The sequence below is a fragment of the Coffea arabica genome, chromosome 6c, assembly GCF_036785885.1.
Source record: "Coffea arabica cultivar ET-39 chromosome 6c, Coffea Arabica ET-39 HiFi, whole genome shotgun sequence".
Taxonomy (NCBI): domain Eukaryota; kingdom Viridiplantae; phylum Streptophyta; class Magnoliopsida; order Gentianales; family Rubiaceae; genus Coffea; species Coffea arabica.
The window spans coordinates 8,461,269-8,484,771 of NC_092320.1; the positions used below are offsets into that span (position 1 = coordinate 8,461,269).

A 23,503-nucleotide genomic window follows, 5' to 3' on the forward strand; every position below is an offset into this window, starting at 1 on the left:
TGATATTTTGATATTTATTTTTACTTGTGTATTATTGTAACATTATATATGAAAATTTTATTTTTTAAAATATGACCAATACAAAGGCAGCGAAAGTTACCACTGAGCACATTTTTTTTTATTAAAAGGAAAAATCTTCTGAAATCTTTTTACTTTGATGTTAAGGGTAGGAAGCAATCTGTCGCTGCCACTCTACTGCTGAGTGCTGACACTCGCTATTTGCATGTCTTGCTTACTTCTGCCTGCAAAGCAGAAACAGACAAATTCTCCTCTCCCAAAAGGCCATAACCTCAACCGCCTTTAATTAAAGACCACGAGCTCTTCACGTACACACCACCCACTCCACCACCCCAAACAAACAAAAAAAAAAAAAAAAATTGCCATTTTTATAAAGTGTACCTTGGCTTGACATTCTTCGGTGATTGAGGTTTTGGAAAGAGGTTTTTCCTCCCAATGGCTCATCATTCTACAGTGGAGGCTGATAAAATGCAAGTATTTCTAACTAGTACTGTACTGTAGTATTTTACTCGTACACATTTGTAATATCCTTTTGTATTTTAATGGTATATGTTTTTGACAACGGTCTCTCATTTCAATGTTTTGATCATTTTCTGTGTCAAACGTTTGTTGGGGGGGGGGGGTTTTTTTTTATTCATGGTTTGTATCAAGTTTAGATTACTTGTTTTGATCATGGGTTGTTTGTGCTATCATGGTTTGTAGTTTTTGGCAAACGGGCTTGTGTGTGTGTGTGTTTATTTATTTTTTTCATTTTTTGGTTAATGTTGTTGAGTTGGTTTTGAGGATGCCTGCTGATACAACAATATTGTTGTAGGTATCGGCTTTTTTTATTTAATCAATATTATTGAAACTTGAAGTTTGTCTAATTAAAGAAGCGCAGGGATTTCTTCTGTCTGTAGGACGTCTGGCTCTGACAATCACAAGGACTCTGATAGTACTTTGTTATTGTGCCGCCTTAATGTATTTGTTCATTTTTTCAACATGTATGTCTTTTGTGGAGATATGCAGTATGCTTCAGTTATAGGAGAGTTTTTTTTTTTTTATAGATTTCATCTCGTATATTTTTATGGCTTGATCATTGGTGTTATGGTGCAACTTTTTCCATTCGTGTGATTTCAGGGTCAAATTATTGGATTCTTTTAGGCCTTATCTTCTGTTGTCCTATAAATTATCTAATGTCTAGAAATTTACTTATATATATATATATTCATTTTTGTTTTCTCGCACTAAGATCCCGGTTTTTTTTATGATTCCAACAGGTTAGATGTTTACATCCACGATTATCTTGTGAAGAGAAAATATGGTAACTCTGCTAGAACATTTCAAACAGAAGCCAAGATACCTACAAAACCAGCCGGTAAGAAGTCGGGAAGCAAAGCTGATTAAATAAAATTTAATTTCCTTTATTTACTTTCTTTTTTAGTTTGTAGAGATGGGCTCTTCAATAATGGCTTACCTATGGTTGCAGCTATTGACACTCCTGGTGGTTTCCTTTCCGAGTGGTGGTCAGTGTTTTGGGATATCTTCATTGCTAGATACAGGTGGTCAGGGCCTAACAATGAGGTATTGGATCGGTTCATTGCTAATGTATAGAATTATCTGGCGCTGTACTCTTTCATGAGTTGGATTCCTCCTTCGGTCATGTTATGTCTGTGTGAAGTACCAATCGTATATTCTATGAAGCTATGCTTATAATAAAGTAAGAGTTGCTTACCAGCAGCATGACGACAGTGAGACACAGATTAAGGTTTCTGCTCACCTTCTCTTGGTTCTGGAATGCAGCCCCTTCTTTCGAAACCACGAGAGCAGCTTCAGCAACAGAAGTGGCCGCAGAACTCTCAACAGCAGTTGCTGCAACAGATGCACATGCAACTTGTCCTTCAAAAGCATATTGAACAGCAACAGCTGCAGCGCCAGTGCCAAGGCCAATTAGTTGAGGCTCAGCTTCAGCACGGCACTGCCAGCAATGCTCTTGCTGAGCAAAAGCTTGGAATGTCTTATGCCACAGCCCAAAAGATGTCTGATGAAGCCTTAAACCCTCAAAATCAGGATGATGTTCTGTCTGAGGCCCAAATGAAGGTCATACTTCAGGTCTTTGGTAAGTATTGTCACTATTACAGCATTTATCTTCTTGACATCTTACCCTTATATTGCTGCAGAGGTATATGCTGTCACAGGACAGTGGCAAGGTTGGCCTGCTTTCCGATGCAATGCATACCTCAATAGTAAGGTCAGCTGTCAGTAGAGACCAGCCTTCAGGGTAGATCTTCGTGTTTGAAACTGACTCAACTTGCTTTATGGTATACTGTTTTGTATTTCTCATAGTAAGTTTATTGTAATTGAAAATTTTCAGGCAACTAGGACATGATACACCTGTTGGCAATTTAAAGTCATGCCAAGGAGTGAAAGATCAAAAGCACCAACCTTTGGCATCTAAAGTGATTTCTTTTCCTTCTTACTTTGCCAAAAAAAAAAAAAAATCAAATAAGGGGATGATTATGACCTTACTCTGATTAATTACTTAACATCTTTTCTTCTTTGACATGCTGGAACAGGACCTAAAGAATTTGATGATTTCCCCAAGCCCTAGATATACTGGTTTAGATGGATCACTGACTGAAGTTATTGGTTAGCTTCTTTCTAAGCCATCTACTGCATTTTTCCAATTTCAAATTACCTAGGGATTAAATTTTTCATGCAGTTCTTTCTGGGGGTATTGTTTTACATGACATGGTAATATATGGTGGCAAAACCTATAATTTGTGATGTACAGTGATTTCATTCTCATTTATTGCCTCTATGGATATTTTTTCTTTACCTTTTTCTGGATCCTGGGTGTGCCGGAAATTGTATAAATAGTTCCAGATAATAAAACCACAAAGACAAGTAGTATAACCTGAAAGAGTGGACAGCTCGTTCATTTATCGAGTTTCATTTCCTTTTACTTGAGTTTTATCATTTGCAAGTGAAAATCTTAATACTTGGGTAATAGTTGAAAATGATTAAGCTATTCCATGTTGACCAAACTGGAGCCAACTGCTCAAGATGTCTTTATAGGCTCTGCTTTGCCCAAGAATTGCCTAGACAAGGTAGATTTGCAAGTCTAGACACTGAATTTCAGTTTCAACTGTTGATTCGCCCATCAGATTAAATCTCCACAAAGAAGAACCTTGGACTTTGACTAGGTGCAAGGTGAAATTTGGTCAGTAAGGACCCTCCTCCTTGCATCCTATGACAGCTTTCTTACTCCAACCTTAGTGATCCATTTCCTTATCTAGTTCAGGTTACCAGGCATGATGGATGCTAGTGGAGTTGAGGTCAATTTTATTTGTATCAAGCATCCAGTTGAGCTTAAAATTCACACGCTGTTTTTGTTTCAGGATCAAATCAAGCAGTGAACACTTTGCCATTAAAGGGTTGGCCACTCATGGTGAGTAGGGTTAAGTTTTTACTTCCAGACATAAACTAGTAAGACTACTAAAGTAATATTGCATTTAAGAAAAATAAACAAATCAAACCGTACAGTTGTCTTGTTTCATGAAGTCCAGGTTTTCTAGCTGGTGAATAATTGATTATGTATCCTAAATTGCAACCTGCTTTTGATCCAATCTCATTGAAGTAGTTTCTGTTTCTTCTGTAATTAGAGCCTTGATCAGCTTCAACCTGGACTTTACCAGCAGAAAAAGTCTCTTGTTCACCCTTATCAACCTGCCCAACCTCAGTTACATCAGCAAATAAGAATGCTTCTCATGGATCAGAATATTGTCAGGGAGAACTATGCGAAGGACAGTGAACAGAAATTAGTTGGCAATATTATTCCTGACATTTTGCATGCTGAAGTAGGTCACCCTATTTTCTCTCATGGAGACACAGAAATTCCCGCAAAGGTTCCAATCTGTATAATTATTGACTTTCCTGAGCACTGTTACTCATCCTTGAATCTTGGCTCCCTTGAAATGATTTTGCTTGTTTTTACTATTAATTATTATTATTATTCATTTATGTTTTGGTTTGTGGGTGAGTTGTTTCAGTTCTATGAGCGACTGCTGCAGAACAACCAATGCCATCAGCAATTTATGCAGCCTATACCTCTTGGATCAACATCAGAAAATTCAGAATGCCAAATCCCACCAGCAGATAGAGCAGGAGCTGCTAGTGGCAGCACTGACGATATTACCATTTCAAAAACCTCTAGAGAATATGATCAGGTTTGCAAATTATGGAGACGCTATCTTGAAGAAGTGTTTAAGCTCAACAAGGCCTGAAATATCCAGTATGTCTTAGGTGAAGCATGTAGTCTCATAATCCATGTGGCACAAATGACTTGCCTGTTTTGATTTTTCATTCTTAGAGTGGTGTTATCCCATTCTTCAAATATAGTTGCATGTGACTCCTTCAGTGGCAGTGTCAACTCTAAGATAAATAGAAGTTCCTTGACTTCAATCTGGGCAGTGCTGTATTTTGCTGTTTGTCTTGGCTTATTATTTTTCTATGAAAATTGACAATTATTTCCCACATCACTTTCTGAACCCTTATTTGCCTTTTTTAATGGCTGAGATTCCAATACAACTTATCAACACACAATTCATGTAATAAAAGTATACGTCTTCTTCAACTTTCAAAGTTTTTATTCAGTTTTATTTCTTCGTTTAGGTGTCAAAGAAGCAGCCTTTGAAGAAAAGAAAGCAACCAATGTCCTTTACATGTCCTCCAGAATGCTCAGGAGCTGCAAACACCCCTGCATTGACCCCAAATTCAGCACCCTCAACTCCCTCGACACCCTTAACAAATACAACGGGAGATATGTTACCAATCCCTGATTTACCTCCAAAAGATTTTTCTTCTAAGGTACCTGTGTTTCCCACTGTTGCCTCACATGCATTTGTCCTTAATTAAGCAGTCAATGATAGTACTTTGACTTAGCCATGAATATTCAGAAGTTTCCAAGGAGCAATTATTACATTCTGGATGGCTGCTGGTATTACAATCTGCTTCTTCCAACTTAACCTACTATCAACTGTGTTTTGTGTTTCACAATATGCTTCTAGTTTGACTTGAAAACTTGAAAAAACTCTCTTTTTCCTAGGTTGATTAAAGTCCTATGATTGAAGTAATACAGTTTTTCTTGTTTAGAACTGACCTGCTTACAGGCAAGAGAACTTGAGATATTCCCAAAGGAGATACAACATGCAAAAAGTAAATCGTAGTGCTATTTTGAAAAGATTGTGTTGGTTGTTGCGAGGTCTAGTTTCATGAACAGAATTTTTGGGATCTGTTTTCGGGGGAATGCATCAAGAACACTCGATGCTTTTGTTCCATGACTACAATTGTTTACAAGTTATTTTTGCAATGCACAAAATTTCTTCCTTGCATCAGTATTGCAGATTTCACATGAATGCTTATCAGCCTTTCCCTCAGCTGAGTTATAATGGACAGTAGTGTTGGTTGCAGGCTGCCCTTGATCAGTTAACAGAAAGTGGACCTTTGGAAGCTAATGTTGCACATTTTCTGTCTCCTGACAATCCTGGAAGTGCACCTACTGGATGGTCAGGTAAAAATCAATGTTTGACTTGTAGCGTTTGCTTTCCTTTGGGCAGTCTGTGATCTAACAGCTGTCAAGCTGTTGATGACTTATGGATGGTTTCTTTTGGTGAACGATAGATACAACACTGTTGGAGATTGGAACTATGTATACTGATAATGTGAAGTGCTGCGGCATCTCATCAAATGGGAAGCTTATTGCAACTGGTGGAGTCAACAGAAAGGTATAGAATGTGTTAATTTCAGAATTATCAACACAATATGATATAAGGTGCAATAACAAAGTGGAGCAACAGTTTCAGGTTTATTAATACTCTCCGTTTTCATTAATTATCAGATACATTTTTAATTGGTGGTTCTATGATGTTAGGTTGTATTATGGTGCACAGAATCAAGAAAAGAGAGGTATCAATTTGAACAATCTGCTGCAATCACAGATCTCTGTTTTGGATCAAGGTTGCCGAGGCTTGCTACATCTTCTGTTGACAAGACTGTCAAGATTTGGAATGTTGATAATGTAAGCTGATATATATGTACATTATTAAGTAGCTAGTGGAAGTTAACTTTGTGTAAATGTTAAAGTTGCAAGCCTCGTAAGACTGTTTTGGCTTTTGGTTGGCCTGTCAAATGAGAGTCCAAAGTATCTTCTTTATCTTCATGTGCTTACATGTTATATGAAGGTTAATTTGATCTTAAGGAACTCAAATCAAATATATCTTTTCGTATCTGATTGACTGAATTGGAAGATACATTCTTGATTGCTTTTTTCTATAAATTGCTTACTTCAACTAAAATGCAGTAGCAGCTGCTTCTGATTCTCATGAGATATTGACATACCTTCTATTTTCCAGCCAATACTGATAGCTATCAACATCATTTGCTTCCCTGAAAATGACATTTGAACTTGTTTTCTTGGACATAGAAGCATATGTCGAACATGTAACTAGTCTTTGATTTTGACTTGAAGGTTCCTTTGATTCGAATCATTCTATTGATTAGAAACTACTGCACTCTTGATCTCCACTACATCAGTAATAGCTGATGAATGACAGCATGGTGGAACCTGTTGCACCTACTTTGCTGGAAGGATTTTTTTTGATTGAAATCATTTATTTTGTGAGCCTATAATATGCTTCAAGAATACGTTGGAGGATTTACATAAAGTATGAACTAAATAAATAACTTCATCATGCAGCAAGACTGTCCTATTCAAACTTTCATGGGCCATAGTGGTTCTGTAATATCAGTGGACTTGCACCCAAGGAAGGAGGATCTTGTGTGCTCCTGTGATGATGATAGGGAGATACGATACTGGAGTATCAGGAATGGCGCTTGTACTGGAGTTTTGAAGGTATAAAGAGTTGACAAAGCAACAGATTTTCTTTTCTTTTGGGCACCAGTGACTTATCTTTTTGTCACACTGTTTTTTTCCTGATAGTGTTTCAAAATTGTTTTTTCTGCATTTGAGGGAACTAGGAAAATAGGTGAGGAGAATTGAAGCCAGGATCTATCTTAAGAAAGTGTGACCATGATCGGTGGTCCAACCTTAGCTCTCTTGTTTATTTTCACTTGTATGTTTTACTTTGTACTTTTACTGGCAAATTTCAGGTTGGTGCAACCCAGGTGAGATTTCAACCTACTCATGGAAGGTACCTTGCAGCCGCAGTTGGAAATGGTGTAACCATAGTTGATATCGAAACCCAAACATTTAGATATCCTTTAAAGGTTAGTCAGTTGTTCTAGATATCCTTTTTGTTTTAGAGCCTTTTTTGAAGAGTTCCTTTATAATGTGTGCATGGTTCCATAAGAGACCAAAAGTGTTACTGTTTTCTCGATCAAGTTAGTATCAGGAGATAAGAGCTGGTGAATAATGTTAAATTGGATAGCAACCCTGAATCTAGTAGAAGTAATGCTGCAATATCTTTTCCTTGTCAGTATGCAATTTTTGCATTAAAGAGGACCCTTTGTAAGTTTTGAATTCAGTGTCTCCAGGTTTCGAATGACCAGTCTTGTAATTAAACTTGTGCCCGATATTCAGAATCTAAAGGTGTTTGAAATAGATTTCAGATTTTCTTTGTCATTACATATATCTAGTTTTTAGGTCTTGCAAGCTAGGTAGTTGTTATTTAATGATGTTTTAATAAGTTTATCGGAATCATGCACTGGTATAGGCAAGTCAAGCTTTGTGAATGAGATCAATGAAACCTATTCTATCTGGATTTGTCTCTAATTGTGGAGTGATGTTGAATACTAGAGAGATCTGTGCTGCTGCTCGTTTTCTTCAATTTTTTTTTTTTTTTCCAATCGTGAAGGATCACGCCACAGATGTTCTTTGTGTATGCTGGAATTCTTCTGGTGAATATCTGGCTTCTTTAAGTGAAGATTCTATCAGAGTCTGGAAGATTGGTTCCTGTGGACAGCAAAAGTGCATGCATGAGTTAAGCATCACTGGCAAAAAGTTCCGCTGCTGCGCTTTTCATCCCTGTCAATCTTCGTTGCTTGTGATTGGTTCTAACGAGGCAAGTCATATTTTCATATTATTGTTTCCAGTTTCACTAGCGCAAATCTACGTCTACGTGATCCTAGAAGCCATATTATATGGATTCAGCTAAACCGATGCTCATATATGAGACATTTAACATCCAATTAAGAATATAGGATTTTTCCCTTGTTTCTTATTTGCTGTGACAATGAATTCTTGATACGTCTTAATTTGTTCATATGCACATGGTAAGGGAAAAGAAGAATGAAAAAAGAGAGTTTTAGATGTGCCTTACAATGAGAACGGAGCTTTTTGATCACTTTATGACTCAATAAATAATCCTTGCTCAAAGACAGTTTCCTACAGACTCTTGTGCTTATGTCAGAGGTTCAAGTCCTTGACATTTCAACAAATACGCACGTCTATCTGAAGCCATTTAGCATCACCCTTTCTTCCATTACTTTTCATAGTCATTGATGGTGTGACGCGTTATTTTTTTTTTTTATCAGTCTCTGGAGCTTTGGCATATGGCTGAAAACAAGATGATGACTGCGCTTGGACAGCCAACAAAGACATTGGCAGTATCAAATCCTTCCGGTTTGGTTGCTTCAGTTGGTGAAGACAATTTCATCAAGGTCTGGAAGTGACTCTCTGTTTTCCAGTCTCTTCTGTGCTTAACGATTCGATAGTTTTTGTAGTGATTGCTCTTTTTGGTTCAGAAGTACAGTTTGGTTGGAAAACTTATATAAAGGCATAGTGCAAACCTTCCTATACATAGCTTTACTAAAAAAGAGCTCCTCGGAAAGCAACCTAAATGTTGCACAGTGAATTATGATCATCTCAATCTTATACTACGTGGTATTGCATTTTGGCTCCTATTTATAATATTACTCATTTTCTGTTGGAAAAACCCCAACTCAGTTTTATCAAGTTAGAAACGAAACGAATTGGCTGATTTTGATGATTCTAGTCTATCCCTGTGGTTATAATTCTGTGCGAAGACCTACTAAATATAGTTATCCTTCATTTGCAGCTAACTTGTTGGGGAAACAACCAAACAACAATAAGCGACGAGTCTGAAAGCTTTCTAAAGCTCCAAAAAAAAAGGTCTGAAAGCATGAAAAAAAGTCTACGCAGTGTCCTGAAATTTACGTGCCAAAGGAAATTTCGTGATATAATCCTTCCTAGTCTGTGTATGTATTGTATTCGCTACCTAAGTGTATATAGGAGGATGTGTGAATGTATGTATAAGAAACTCCTAAAAAGTTTCAGTTCAAAAGCTGTCTCATTGATTACCTTTCTTCCTTCCAGAGCAGTCCGTGTCGAGAGTGAATGAGGTTAATTTTGGAGTGAATTTGTCAATGCCCTTCTCTATGGCAAGAAATGCCCGTAGAGCTTTTATACCCACAAGTGGTAGATTGACTTCAAAACCCAAGATTCTCAGACGAACTTGCTCCTGACTGGTCCCAAATGATCTTCAATCCAGACAGTGACCCGTTTTCTATGTTTCTGTTTCTTTTACAAAAATTACGTCAGATCCTCAAGACTAAAACAAGTAAAAAAAAAAAATAAACGAAGATTGTAAAAAATTTATTGGGTGGCTGGGTATGGTTGAGATGTCAATTATCTAGTATGTTTTCGGATTACACCGTCCATGAAGGACGGGTGAACAAACCAACGCCAAATTATTGGTAAGTTGAATTGGCTCATTTGCAATAAATCAAGTGAGTGATTTGATACTTCCGGAAGTTACTAATACTTTAAGAGACTTCGTTACTAGTATTCAACTAACATACTGCGAAAGAATTTGCGAAGAGAGTTGCTGATCATTATAGTGCAAGGACCAATCAGAGTTTGGAAGCAAGACGGGTTGGATATCCATCAACGAAAGCTTAACAATTGGATCAAGGGCGTCTTGATTCAAATTTTTGCCAAGACAAGCAGATCAGTTCTTGATCTTTTGAACAAGTGGAACGAAGCAAAGGTTGGATATGATGTTGGCGTTGATATGACTGAAGACTGCCGTGCCGTCAATGGAGATTCTGATCATTATCATCATCAGCCGCACCAAAAGATACTTTCGTTCTCATTCCCGGCGAAGATTTTTTGTGTGGAGATTGTTTTGAGGGTTTTAGCAGATGATGCCCGTTTTGGTGTTTGTCGTAGCGAGTCTGCCATTTATTCACGGTCTAAAGAGGCACGTGCACCGCGGGCTTTGGCCAATGTATCAGCTTCGGTTCGTCCCGGAGGCACCTTTACGGGAACAACGCCAGATGCCGATGTTATCCTCAAAAGGCTTGAAAAAGCTGAGGGATTGGGTTTTGGTAATAGTGAGCGTGTTTACTGGGTAATATGTTTGAAGAGGAATGTCCAGAAAAAAGGATTCAATGTTCAAGTCCCTTTGGGATCTACTAACCAATTCCACCTTGAAGATGCGGTTGACTTGCCAGAATGGCCTTTTCTTTTCACGTCTTCAAATCATTGGCCGAAGAGTATGAATTGGAACCAGTTTTTGTGGAAAACTTCCGTGCTTTTGTGGATTAGTATTCAAAGAGGAACGAGTTCATACAGCTCATGCGGAGCCCGGGAGTTTTGGGCGAGGCAAACAGAGACGAGTCTACTCTTCATCACCCTGATGAACGGAAAGTAGCATAATTTGTATTTGGCATTTGTTATGAATAACCTTACAAAAGAAGTTAGCAAGGCAAGATGCATGTGGCCAAAGAGGATACGGTTGACTTCAGACTGATGAACAGATCCAAACTTCAAGGGGCAAGGCCCAATTATTAGAATCTAAAGAACTGAAGAAGAGCCAAAGGTGATCTGACAAAGACGAGGTGTAAACGTGTAAGCTTTGATTTTTTTCCCAGCGTCATCAGGTCGCTGATCAATTTTGTAGAGCACCAGTACGTTTAATTACCAAATATAACCAATGACTTGTTACCAAATCAATTATATACCCCGCTGCCGCAAGGAGGGGACATATGGATGTGATGCTCATAGCGGAGTTACTAACTGGTCCTGAAGGACTCCCTCTATAAGTACAAGTCCATGTTTCAAAGTCTCGGTCCAGTCGTTATCAAAACGGATCCTCCGATACGATATCGGAACGAGATAATTTCGAAATACTTGACTTGTCGAGAATTCAGCTGAATCGTCGAGAAGTCTCCGATACGGATAATCTCAGCCAAATCAATCTGAATCATCCTAGTCAACTCGCAAATTTACATTTTACAGATTTTCTTTTACTAATTTTTTTATTATTTTTGTTTAGAATATTTTTAATATTATTCACAATTTTTAGAATATTAAATGCTTTAAATTTTGCATCTCGTCGAAACCGTGTGAAACGATCCGAACCAACTTTGAACCATAAGTATAACAGACGTGGGAGTCTACTAATCTATGAGATAGATGTATATCAAGTCGAGTACATAAGAGAATGGCAAGCCTCGTAACCCTTTCGATTCAAAAAAAGAAAATAAAAGGTAATTGCTTTAACAGCCGAATTGGGTAAATTTCAGTTGGTCATTGTTTGTTGTGTGCAAAAGAATGAAGTAAAATCTTCATCAGTCTATAATACAAGTCTAGCCCTATACAGGTCTAATGATTTCCAGCTTTTCTATACCTACTAATATTATCTACTTACGTATCAATGGAGCATCCCTTGGAGGAAACAGTGTTAAAGAGTGCTGAAATCTACCAAAATCATCTCTTCATGAAGTTAAAAGCTTTTATTGCATAAGCAAAAATCACTGCAAATAAGATGCAGAAACCAACCACCATAAATCCAGCAATCCCAATGAAATCATGCCTAAATCCAAAAACGTGTTTAACCATAAGCCTTGTAGGAAGTGAATTGATCCCATCCGATAGCTTTACAGGTCTATCGCTGTCAGAATATTGTGAGGCAACAAGGCCATAGAGACTCCATGCTATAGGATTTGCCCAGTAGTACCATCTCCACCATATTGGAATCCTCTGTACAGAAAGGAAAAACTGAACTCATTAGTACATAGCCTTCTTATTTAAAGTCATCTAATATGTGATCCATGTGTGTGTTAATCAGATTCTTCATGCTAATGATAATGACGAGAAAAGGCATTTGTAGCTGATAAACAATATGCATGTCCCTTCTGATTTGCTGGGTCTACGACAATGATGATTCCTTGAAGGGATGACTGACACCAGATACCTTTAAAATCTCAATCTTGGCTTCACGGCATGCATTTCATATTGCAACGATGGCATTTTTTAAGAGTAAGATAGCAGGTCTCCTCATAAGTGATTACTAGCTGGTAAATGAACTACAACAGAAATAGAGGAGAACCTAAGATTCCATTACCTTGTGAGGAATCATGAATCCACTGAAAAGGTTCCAAAGCATATAGAATGGAGCAGCTATAATGGCAGCTACATTATGGTTTGGTGTGACTGCAGTAGTCATCATCCCATAAAAGGTGAAGTACAACATGGTGAAGTACATAAAGAACATGTACCAAATAAATTTTGAAACCGTCCGCTCAAAGGAGGCCATGGAATAAAATATTGCACAGTATATTAGTGCTTGCCCGAACACATAGGGGAACTCAATAGCAACCTGGGAGGAGAGGATTAGGAAAAAGATAATATCAGTCCTAGGACCAAATGACAGTAAGATAATATTTCTGAGAAAATCCTACCTGAGCGAATGCAAACGGTAGAGCTGAATACATCCCCGCTGCTCTCTCTCTGTATGAAACAAATCTTTCAACAGAAACTACTGGTTGAACGGCAGCTCCATTGGTGACTCCAATAAACAGCACCGCAATATATAGGGATCCCATAGCATTGAATAGATCTTGTTGTGTATCCCTGCAAGATATATAAGCACAAAACTGAGGGAAAATACTAGTAAGGCTGAATATATGGGAACAAGAAGAGCAGAAGCTAATGCACAATAAAGGAAAAGCTAAACCGCGCATATGAATTTAATGATACAAACAAAAGTGAACATAAATGAACTTATCCTTTTTGCTCTCTGCCACTAAATGCTAAATTTCTTCCAACAACTTGACCGCCACTCAACTTTACAGGAAAGATATTCATTTCCTTTATTTTAAATGTAATTGTAGCAACTGTATTATCTTAGCAGACATTCAGCCAGCTGCATGTCTAAGCAACTTTAAATCACAATTCCTAAATATTGCACAACAACAAGACTGGGAACTAAAAAGTTCAATCTCCACCCCAGAAAATATGTAAATAATACCATGACCATGTTCCATTGGTAGAAGCCACCAGGTAATTCTAATATCACACACTTAGGACATGGGCATCGAGTCATCTTAACAACATCCTTTCTGAAAAAAAAAATTGCTATTACCCAATTACTGAACCTCTATTGGTTGACTTACAAGGTGAAGCATGTTATCCTTCAATAACGCTGTTTATTTGTCTGGACTGCTAACCAACATTATCATTCAAATCAAACTCTATAAGGAAACAGCTCATTCAAACATGGCAAAGCATGCTTTACTCTAAGATCAATAATATAGCAACACAGTGATAAAAAGATGCCAAATTAGAACCTTTTGGAGCCAAATTTCCAACATATTGTCCCCAGCATCAAAGATATAATGAAGGTGTAGAAGAGGCGAACTGCAGTGTATTGTGGGTTTCGCCAATAAGAGAGGTTTTGCTTCCAAAGACAAGCCAGGAACTGATCTAGAAAGGACTTGGAATATATTGTAGGAAACATCAGATCTTTCGAGTCACTATTTGGTTTAGAAAGCCTTTCAACCAGCTCTTTATTCCGTCTGTGACATAAAAGAGGATATAAACACCAAAATGACATCTGGAACCAAAAGGAGGAAAGATAAAGGCTAACATAATGTGAAAATTACGTACTGAAAAAGATTAGATCTCCGGTAAACTTCTGCAAAATCAACACCAATGCGATTTTCTTCTGCTGACGAAGTAACCTCTAGCATCCATGTAGCAGGGTTATAACCAGGTCTGATCTTTCTCACACCTTCAATTGCCTAGAAACACATGCAAAAGAAAGAGACAAAAGACAATAAGATGAAAGAAAACAAAGAGCCAACTCTTGCTGCATTAGCAATCACAGTCCATAAAGAAAATAAAAGCATCTGAAAGTCCTACCTCAAAATACTCTATCAATTTGCATGACTTTGGCCCCAATGGTCCAGCATATATGAGTTCTCCTCCCCGTTTCATAAATAAAAGCTGCACTCACAGAGAGATCAAGTAAAATGAATGGCCAGAAACATATACCGATAACATAACTTATTATGTGAAAGGAAGATACCCAGTAGCCCCATAAGTCAGGAAAGTGTTAAGTTGTGGAAAATTTTCATCCAGCATTCCCGCTTACAGGATAGTTACAGATAAGAAATTTTCAAAGAAAGAACAGCTATACTTCTATTATTCCTCCAGAATCCTACTTGCAAAAACATGAAGTCCTTACATACTTAAGGGAATAGGCATAGAGCAGCAAAAATTTCATTTCCTGGTCAATCTACAAAGTAAGCAAAAGGTTTGAGAAATTGGCTTGTGGTTCGTATCTCCTAAAATGGTTGAATCACTTGGCACCCTCCAGCTAAACATCAATAAGCATATGACGAGCAATAGGGTTATTCCATTGGTACAGGAAGCAACAGAAAATACATAGGGCCTCTCTACAACATTGTTCCTATTTTAGTGCTTGCTAAAAATAACTACTACTCAGAATGGCCCAGACAAGAATTACCTGTTAACAATTCACATATATCAAGTCAGATGATATTTTTGACATATTTCTTATTAACACTATTGTTGAACAAGGTATGACTACAGATTTATATACAGACAATCAAGCATTTTTGCATGCAGACACACAGACAAGAATTAAGGAATTCATGAAGTAATAGCGATTACATGTTGCTCTAAAAATATGAGTGGAACACACATGGGATTTGTTCTATTCATTTTCAAATGATCCCACCATGCTTGCTTTTGCATCTTGGAATGGTGACTTAAACTGTCACATGCTTTAGTGGTTTGAGGGAACTGTAGATTGACAATTGAATTAAATATCCAAAATCATTAGAAGGTGATTCTATCCTAAGGAGCAATGTTTCTTTACTGTGGTTATGTTTGAAGAAACAAAGATATCTACATATTATAGTGATGCAACAGAAGAAGAAAATGTGTCTCCAGAAGATTAATAACAAAGGATTGAGAAAACTGATTTGAGAGACAGAGAGAAGGACCTCATCAAAGGACTCGAATATGTCAATGCTTGGCTGATGTATGGTGCAGACAATTGTTCTGCCTGTATTTACTATATTCCTCACAGTCCTCATCACAATAGCAGCAGCCCTTGCATCCAATCCTGATGTGGGTTCATCCATAAATACTATGGAAGGATTTGCAACTAGTTCAACTGCAATTGTGAGCCGTTTTCTTTGCTCTGTAGACAACCCGTCAACTCCGGGTAGACCAACCAAAGCTCCTTTCAGAGGAGTGAGCTCCACAAGTTCCATCACCTCCTCAACAAATGCCTGAAAATATATAATTAAGCAGAGTCATCTCCTAACCAGAACATATCAAGGCTAACACATTTTATGACATACCTTTTGTGTTTCCAAATCAACATCTGATGCCAAGCGTAGCCAAGCAGAGAAAAGAAGTGATTCGAGAACAGTTAAGCAAGGGGAGTGAATATCATTCTGCTCACAGTAACCAGATATTCTAGCAAAAGTTTCTTGCTTCTTTGGATAACCAGATATATGGATGTTTCCTTCTATGATTCCACCAGTTTTTCTGCCAGCTAGTACATCCATAAGGGTGGTTTTTCCTGCACCACTTACTCCAACTAATGCGGTCAGCACACCAGGTCTAAAGGCTCCTGTAATGTCAACCAGTAACTGCAGTCTGTCTTCCAATATTCCTTGCTGCTTCAGTTCCTGAAACAATTTGGAGGTGATAATATTTCTTACAAGTACCTTAAGACCAATTGCAGATTACAAAGCCAGCACTATACTCACCAGGGGCACATCAACATAGTAATTGATGTTACTGAAAGACATGGAAAGTGGGTGAAATGGAAGAACCATCCCTTTCTGTTTGAAACTTTTTCCTGAAGCAAAGCAAGATGGGAAGTTGGATAGGTGACAAATGGCTATCAAGTGAAGAAGAAAAAAGGAAAGCATGCCTTTGAAACAGGCAAAAAGAAAATTAAAACAAGTTCATGAGTTTATTACTAGCAAGTGAGCCCGGAAACTGCAAATAATCTCGTAATTGGATAATGACAGGTTCTCCTTTTGCTGTAGTCTCTTTCTCTTGAATCTCTTCTTCAGAAACAACAGCTTGTCGCTTCCCTAAGGCTGCAAACATTGTGATGCAGATAAAGACATGACATAAGAAATTTGGAAAACTTTACAGTAATGTAAGTATGTACGCAAGAGAGAGAGAGAGAGAGAGGGATTCAGTAAGTGAGAGAGCAAGCCAAAATGACCTCATTCATTCTTGGCATGCTTCCATGAAGTGTGCTTATGTGTACAACTATTCTAATATTTATGATTATTGATAGTGCAGTTCTAGGGAGTCATTCTGCAAAGTAGATGGCTTACGATCAAGGTACGTCAGGAAAACAGTGAACAGGAAATTGAACAGGATTGTAAATCCGAGTAGACCCCCTAAACCAATCCAGTACCAGTAACTCTCTGAGAACAAACTGCGTGCCTTCAGCAATGCTTCACCCAAAGGCAATGATGAATTGGTACCAGCTCTCTGCATGAATAAAGGGCATATTGCAGTTAATTCAATTACATCTTGAGATTCAAAAGGAGCTTTTCAAGGACAGAATAGTTTAATAAGACTGCATTTCTGAGAAGAGAGCAATGGTTGAGTAGAAGCAAGAATCACGTAAGATTAGGAATGGAATTTAATGAATCTTTTTGACTGCTGACTGTCAAACAAAATCTACTCGCAATCCTGTCTTGCATGCAATTTCCAGTGAAATAGGAAGTTAAAAGCAACAAGCTAAAGACACTTTTCTGTGCGAGTCTCAAAAGCTGCAACTTACTACACTAGTTATGCTTGTAAATCACTTAGGTAATAACTGCGGTTAGACAAGAATGGCATCACGGGAAACGTTTGCAAAAGAAAATTGACTTCAATTTGCACCATGCAAATTAACGGGTTTGATAAATAAAAATAGCCTCTGTTTCTATGCTCTTAACCTTTCCCAGAACCCAGAACTGTAGGATCCTTGTGCACATGGTTGTCCATGTTAATGATATAATGGCATCAATAATTTAGTTAATACTTTAAAAAATCCAGTAAAATTTTTTATTACAATTTCAAGCAATTACCTTATCCCAGGAATGCCCAAGAAATTCATTTACAGAAGCACCATTTTGGGCATACATGAGAGGAGAAATCCAAAACCCCCAAATCCACCATCTTGGTATACTGTCTGTAACAATAACATAGCAGATAAATTGGCATAAAGAAATCCCAATGTACTTAAGAAGAGGCCTAAATAGCAAAAAAGCTATGAAACGGAGTCATAGAATCTCCAGTTACCTCTTGAAACGACATATCCCCCAAGAGCCATGACAATCAGCATGGCAAAAGCTCCAAAAGTGTTTGCAACAATCATATTTCGGCCTAAGGAACCTATCAGGCGGAAAAGAGATAGAGACATTTGATGCAGAAAGAAAAATAACAGGAATTGCCGAAGGAACCTGCAAGTTAGTGAATCACATGTTACACTTCCTATGCAGTAAACAGATACAGTCCGGTGCATTAGCCACAGAATACATTACCTGATAATATTGGGATCGAATCCAACCACATAGTATGTAACTCCCACCCAAAATCCAGACTCTATGAGTGAAGTTGGAATACTCAAGACCCAAGAAGGAAGTGTATAAGCCCAGCAGGGGTAGAAGTGCAAGTCTCTATGCTTATAAAGCACAGGAAGTTTGGCAACCAGCATTGAAACCTCAGTAAAGCCATTAAAAAGAATAATCACCATTGCAAAATACAGTTCGCCAAGATAGAGACCTCCATCATCAATTGTATCATGGTGAAGTCTTGTGCGGAAAAATACACTCATGGTGATTAAAGCAACAAAAAGTAGCTGGCGAAAAGGATAAATGAGGTTTCAGATCAGAATATGCTCCGTAAAATGAATTTACTAGCACACAAAAATGCAAGTACAAACATATATTGTCATACATGGTGAACAATTGGTACACCATTTTGATTTCTAGTCTTTGTCTTAAGATGGTTTAACTCCTAAAGTCTAAGATACTTCATTAGAAGATTACCTGAATAAACTTGAAAACATAGATAAATGAATTCCTTTTCATTAGTAGCAATTGCCAGTCAAAGTTGGTTTTAAGGAGTTCCCTCCTCTTCACTCCATACTGGGATGTCGACAAGGCTGCTGGATGATTATAGTGTTGGTCAAAAGGAATTGCCAGCTCTTCAGATAAGTTCTTCCCAGCACGATATGCACGAAAAAATTCTGCAAACTTTGAAACTGGGATGTAGCGGTAAGGGCGGTCATCAACAGACCAATACTGCCCTTGGTCCTTCTCTGACACAACCTACAGAAAACAGAATACTGAGACATTGAAAGACCAGGTAAAAGCAATTAGTCCAATACCAGACATCTAGCGCTTACTTCTTGAAGGAAGTCAGCAACATTCTTCCGCTCCGGACAGCTGAATCCCATGAATGAAAAGAAATCAAGAGCAGCTTCACGGGGCCCTTGGTATACAATATGGCCCTCAGACAAGAGTATTACATCATCAAATAACTCGTATGTCTCAGGAGCAGGTTGAAGTAGAGAAATAACTGTAGTTCCATCAAGCGCATGGGTAGAATGCTTTAGATACTTGATAATTTGATAAGTAGTTGAACTATCAAGTCCATTTGATATTTCATCCATGAATAGCACTCTAGACGGACCAACCAATAGCTCACCTATCAGACATGGGTAAGTAAGCGTGATGATAAAACTTGCCATCCATGGTCAAAAAGCAGCAGCCTAAAGAATTTACCAGTTGCAAGCCTCTTCTTTTGGCCACCAGATATCCCCTTAAGCATTTCATCTCCCACAGGGGTTTCAGCACAAAGATCCAACCCTAGAATCTTTGTGATATAGATTTTAGTATTTCGTTCAAAACAAACAACCCTGTTTACTATTGGGTGGCAAAACAGAAACAGCATGTAGGGTATCTCATCCATCTCAATTGCAGTCCGGCATTAAGTTATATAAAATACCTCCAATTGTCTTGAGAATCTACTGTTACAGTGACGTTTGGAAGAACTACAACTAGGAAGCTATTGCGTTTTGATTGCTTAATGACTTGGAACTTGTGGAATCATTACAAAATTCTCTCTCTCGACAAGGGGGCTTGTGTTTGGTTACAGACTTTTGGCATGAATAACCTTTGCACTTTCTCTCCCTCTCCCTCCCTCTCACATACAAACAAAAGCACAAAGTACCAGAGGTATCACTACGTAATTAAGCCAGTGGGCATCGTTATTCAGTAATGTTATTGCCTGTACTTTGAAGTTACAACACATTACTGTCAAACTTGATCTGTAAAGCTTCCTAAGATAGCTGCTAAACCAAGAAACAAGGGTTTGACCATGAAGTAAGACTATGAACTCTAAGACTCACAATAAATACTATAAAACGGAAACATTTTTCTTTACTTTCAAGTTTAAATGTTGATGTGGATTGCGAGTCCAGAGCAGTGCCATAGTGAAATGCCAATGAGCAATGAACATAACCTGCTCACAGAAAATACCTTTAAGACGTACTCCACCACGAGGCCTGTCTCCTTCCCCTCCAAAGCCAATGCCTTTTCCGAACAAAAAATAAAGAAATCAATGAGTATATAGACTCCAGATGTAGAATGATCAAGCAATAAGAAGCAAGACACTCAAAGGAGTATTTGTACCTTCATGAATAAATCAAGATCTTCATCAGGCTTTACTCCAGCAAGTTTTTCTCTTCTTGAAAGCTCCAAAAGCATCTCTATCATGAAGTCTACAGTTCAGGATCAAGGTGATGAATTTCATTCTTAGAGAAAAAAGATATCATAAAGCTTACCATATTTTGATCCAACTCCTTGACAACGTGCTGAGAAGTCAAGAGTTTCTCTTACAGTCATTTCTGCCACATGCCAATCTTGTTGACTGACATAAGCAGATGTTCTTTGCGCAACAAACTCATTCAAACCATGTCCATTGTAAGTTATTTTTCCTGACATCTTTGAAGAAATCAAGGTTTTGGTTGATATTGTCCAAAAAGAGAGTGCGATTCATATATTCTATGGTGGTCTGTGGCATGATAAACAGGAGTTCAAAATTTGATCAGAGTTCCAGTACCTGTAAATCTGATTTTATTCGTCCAGCAAGGGCCAGCAGCAGTGTTGTCTTTCCAGAACTTGGAGGGCCCAACAGGAGAGTTAATCTGCAAATTAACATCCATATCATATATTATCTTTTAGAAACTACCCAAACTAGATTGAAGATAAAATTTTCTGCACACCTGGAAGGTCGAATTATCCCACTGAGGTCATCTAAAATTTTTAACTTCCTTCTCTTGCCGCCGTGTATCCTGAGATTCCTTAACAAAGCCTTCATCGCCAAAAGGGCAGGTTGGGCAGAGTTAAAGAAAACAAAAAGGAGGAAGAGATCAGATAAGAACGATATGCAGGGTAACACAACCTGTTGCTGGAGACATGGGAAAACCTAAATGTACCTCGGTCATGTTGAAAATGAAATTTGGAATGGTCGGCAACGCTCTACTGCCAACATGAACAAATGATTCAACCCTCAAGTTCTGAAATCTAACTTCAATCTTTGGAAAGTCCAAATCCACTCTGCAATTCCAGGATTTCAGTTTATTTAAATGCTGAATTATCAATTTTCAGCAGTGGAAAAGGCACCACTCAAACTGCATTCTTTGTGCCACATTCCTCAACTTCAAAAGGCAAGGCATCACTTCAATTTCGCTACCATGTACCAGTCCCGAAAATATAAGCATCATAATCTCCTAATTTCAGCTAAGTCCACCATTAGCCAACTCAAAGTCCAAAAACAAACGTAACGAAACATAAAAACGTCAAGTGGAGAAAATATATAACCCCAAAAAAAAAAAAAAACCCAACTCTGACTTTAGTTAGTTAACATAATGCTCAGCAAAATAGGCAATTAACAGGAGGTCCGATTATATCGGTCCCCCTAATCTTTTAAACACTAGTTAGATAGTATTAAAGAAACTTTTGCAGTCATCGGAAACTATAACACCATTTCTTTTTTTTTTTTGAAACGTCCTTCTCATTGCAAAGTTTCAGTTTCACATCGCCTTCACATTTCTAAAGTCTCACGAACCAAGCAAGCAAATGAATTAAAAGAAAGCTAGACAAAGAATGAACCTATCAAATCGGCGGCGCATGCGTTTGAAGAACTTCTCCCAATCATCATCTACAGAATTAACCAGCCGATCCAACACCACCTTTCTTTCCTGAACTTGAAGCTTATCCACGTCGATCTGCACTCTGTCTCCTACCATATTCCTAAAAATCCCCTTCCGCACTCGATTAAAAGTCGGCAACCGCTCTAGCGCCGCCCACCGCAGCTCCTCCTCGTCGTCGTCGTCCTCCCTAAACGAGGACGACCGCACGGACAAATTCTCCGCCGAATTCCACATTATCTATCAAAACTTTCTCCAGCAAAAATAAATTTTAAAAAAATGACAAAATTGTTCCGCAGGAGTGAGGCAAGGTTCAGAAGAAACTTGAAGATTAGCAGGTGAAGGTGATGAAAAAGGTGGAAGAGTAAATTGGAGTCGGCATTTGTGGTTGGGACTGTGGAGGTTATCCTAGTCTATATAAATATATATAGATATAGAGATACAGTGAAGGTGTATGTATAGGTGTGTTTAAAATTCAACTACTACTTAGTACCGGTGGTTGAGCAATGCATTTATGGAGAGCGAAAGAGCCCGGTCTTTTACTCTGCTTTTCTCTCTTCCCTGAAATTCAAGCCTCTCCGTCGATGCTAACAAAGATTTCTGTTTCGATTGGTAATGCGTAAGAGGAATGAATGACTAATGAGTTGTCGGATTGGGTCAGTTTTTTTTTTTTGGGATATTTGAGCTGCTTGCATTTTTTTGGACTGTTGAGTGTTCCAGTGTGTGGAAAGGGATGGTAGCAGAGGGGCTGCATTGAATGTTGCGGGAAAGAAAGAAATATGGCGGGGCGGCATGCATGTTAGTTAAACATTCGACACCCTCGGACTTCGGAACGTAACTGACACGCGTCCTTTACTGAAGCTCGGTGTGCTAGAGAAACGCTCGATGTGGAGTGAACTGTGAAGTGGCGCGAGTGAGAAGAGGATAACGCGGTGATTTGAAATGTAACGGTTGTGATGGTGCTTTTTACTGTTTGTGGCTTTTTTAAAATTTTTTTTTTTTTTTCAGTGGATGGAGAAATTCAATTCGAGAGCAAACGACGGCTGCGCATTTTTCTTCCCTTTCGTTTGGTTTATTGAACGTTCGAGGTAAAAAGGTAAAACAATCAGGGATACGGAAGAAGTCTGGAGAATAACCGGAAAAAGGTGATCACTAATTACACGTGAAACATAACCAATGGCTCGGTAGGGCTGCAGGTGCAGGTGAGAGTTCAAACCTCATTTGCAGTGAAAATAATCTAAGAATTATGTCATAGTATTCTTTTGATCTAGTTTAGTTTGTATATTTATTAGTCTTCTACCACATCCTCCTTAGGCTCCCCTCCGCTAGATTAGGATAGAGTAGGTTATACAAATGTATCGTTGCTGATAAAAAAAAAAATTACACATGAATTAAGGTGTTCAAAAAATGAATTGAGGCGCCTTAAGAATGGCCTTTTTAAAAAAAAAAAAAAATTTAGCTTTGGTTCAATTTAGTTCAAAATTAGAATTAAATTAACGTGAAAATGTAGATAGAAATGAGAACTGGGACGAAAGGGACCAAAATGCATCATTATTATTTTAAAATGAGGGACTAAAAAACTACGAAGCTCAAATGCAATGGACCATTTGTTGTGGTTTTCCCCTCTAATTAATTAATTGATACATGTCCTCTTTAAATTATTACAATGGACCCACTCTTAGTTACGTTCAACTCTTGCCAGGAACATGTGTCAATAAATGACAGGGTATAATTTAGTTGTTACATATTAGTGTGTAACAGAAAAAAAAAAAATTGGGATATGTCGGTAATCCATTAAGTAAAATGTTTACGTTTTGAATTCTCAATTATTCTTTATCAATTGTTGCTTTTATTCTAAACTTCTTCCACAAATGTAGCCCGTGCTAACTCGCTTTATGACTCATGACTGAGACTTTTAACATATTGCTTTGTCAAATGAGAAAATTGAAGTGATAATTGAATGATGACCAAGA

At 38.0% G+C, this 23,503-nt stretch overlaps 2 protein-coding genes and 1 pseudogene across 5 annotated transcripts; 2 read left to right on the forward strand and 1 right to left on the reverse strand.

Annotated features, from left to right (window-relative positions):
* The first annotated feature begins 358 nt into the window (after positions 1-358).
* LOC113691588 (transcriptional corepressor LEUNIG) lies at positions 359-9,476 on the forward strand. Of its 4 annotated transcripts, none has more exons than XM_027209793.2 (19): positions 359-488; positions 1,278-1,375; positions 1,487-1,581; positions 1,801-2,097; positions 2,178-2,248; positions 2,372-2,456; positions 2,574-2,646; positions 3,399-3,448; positions 3,663-3,905; positions 4,050-4,226; positions 4,672-4,866; positions 5,470-5,569; positions 5,680-5,783; positions 5,930-6,076; positions 6,755-6,910; positions 7,168-7,284; positions 7,872-8,078; positions 8,551-8,676; positions 9,075-9,475. In XM_027209793.2, the coding sequence occupies exons 1-19, from the start codon at positions 454-456 to the stop codon at positions 9,375-9,377; spliced, it is 2,679 nt and encodes an 892-aa protein (XP_027065594.2). In that variant the 5' UTR covers positions 359-453; the 3' UTR covers positions 9,378-9,475. The 4 variants fall into 4 exon arrangements, with proteins under 4 accessions (XP_027065594.2, XP_027065593.2, XP_071908728.1 ...); XM_027209792.2 differs by having other exon boundaries at positions 2,178-2,278; positions 9,075-9,474; XM_072052627.1 differs by lacking the exon at positions 3,663-3,905 and having other exon boundaries at positions 2,178-2,278; positions 9,075-9,476.
* On the forward strand, positions 9,403-10,904 carry LOC113692400 (mRNA cap guanine-N(7) methyltransferase 1-like; annotated as a pseudogene).
* Positions 10,905-11,550: 646 nt separating this feature from the next.
* Positions 11,551-22,285, reverse strand: LOC113693573 (ABC transporter G family member 32). The gene is made up of 24 exons (XM_027212105.2): positions 21,493-22,285; positions 20,817-20,937; positions 20,604-20,692; positions 20,441-20,525; positions 20,163-20,322; positions 20,011-20,087; positions 19,858-19,911; positions 19,102-19,192; positions 18,723-19,024; positions 18,364-18,645; positions 17,857-18,173; positions 17,615-17,775; positions 17,401-17,504; positions 16,657-16,816; positions 16,288-16,410; positions 16,072-16,163; positions 15,658-15,990; positions 15,295-15,585; positions 14,186-14,269; positions 13,931-14,064; positions 13,612-13,839; positions 12,724-12,895; positions 12,387-12,641; positions 11,551-12,022 (listed from the first exon to the last, which is right to left on the reverse strand). The coding sequence occupies exons 1-24, from the start codon at positions 21,765-21,767 to the stop codon at positions 11,750-11,752; spliced, it is 4,263 nt and encodes a 1,420-aa protein (XP_027067906.1). The 5' UTR covers positions 21,768-22,285; the 3' UTR covers positions 11,551-11,749.
* Positions 22,286-23,503: the final 1,218 nt, after the last annotated feature.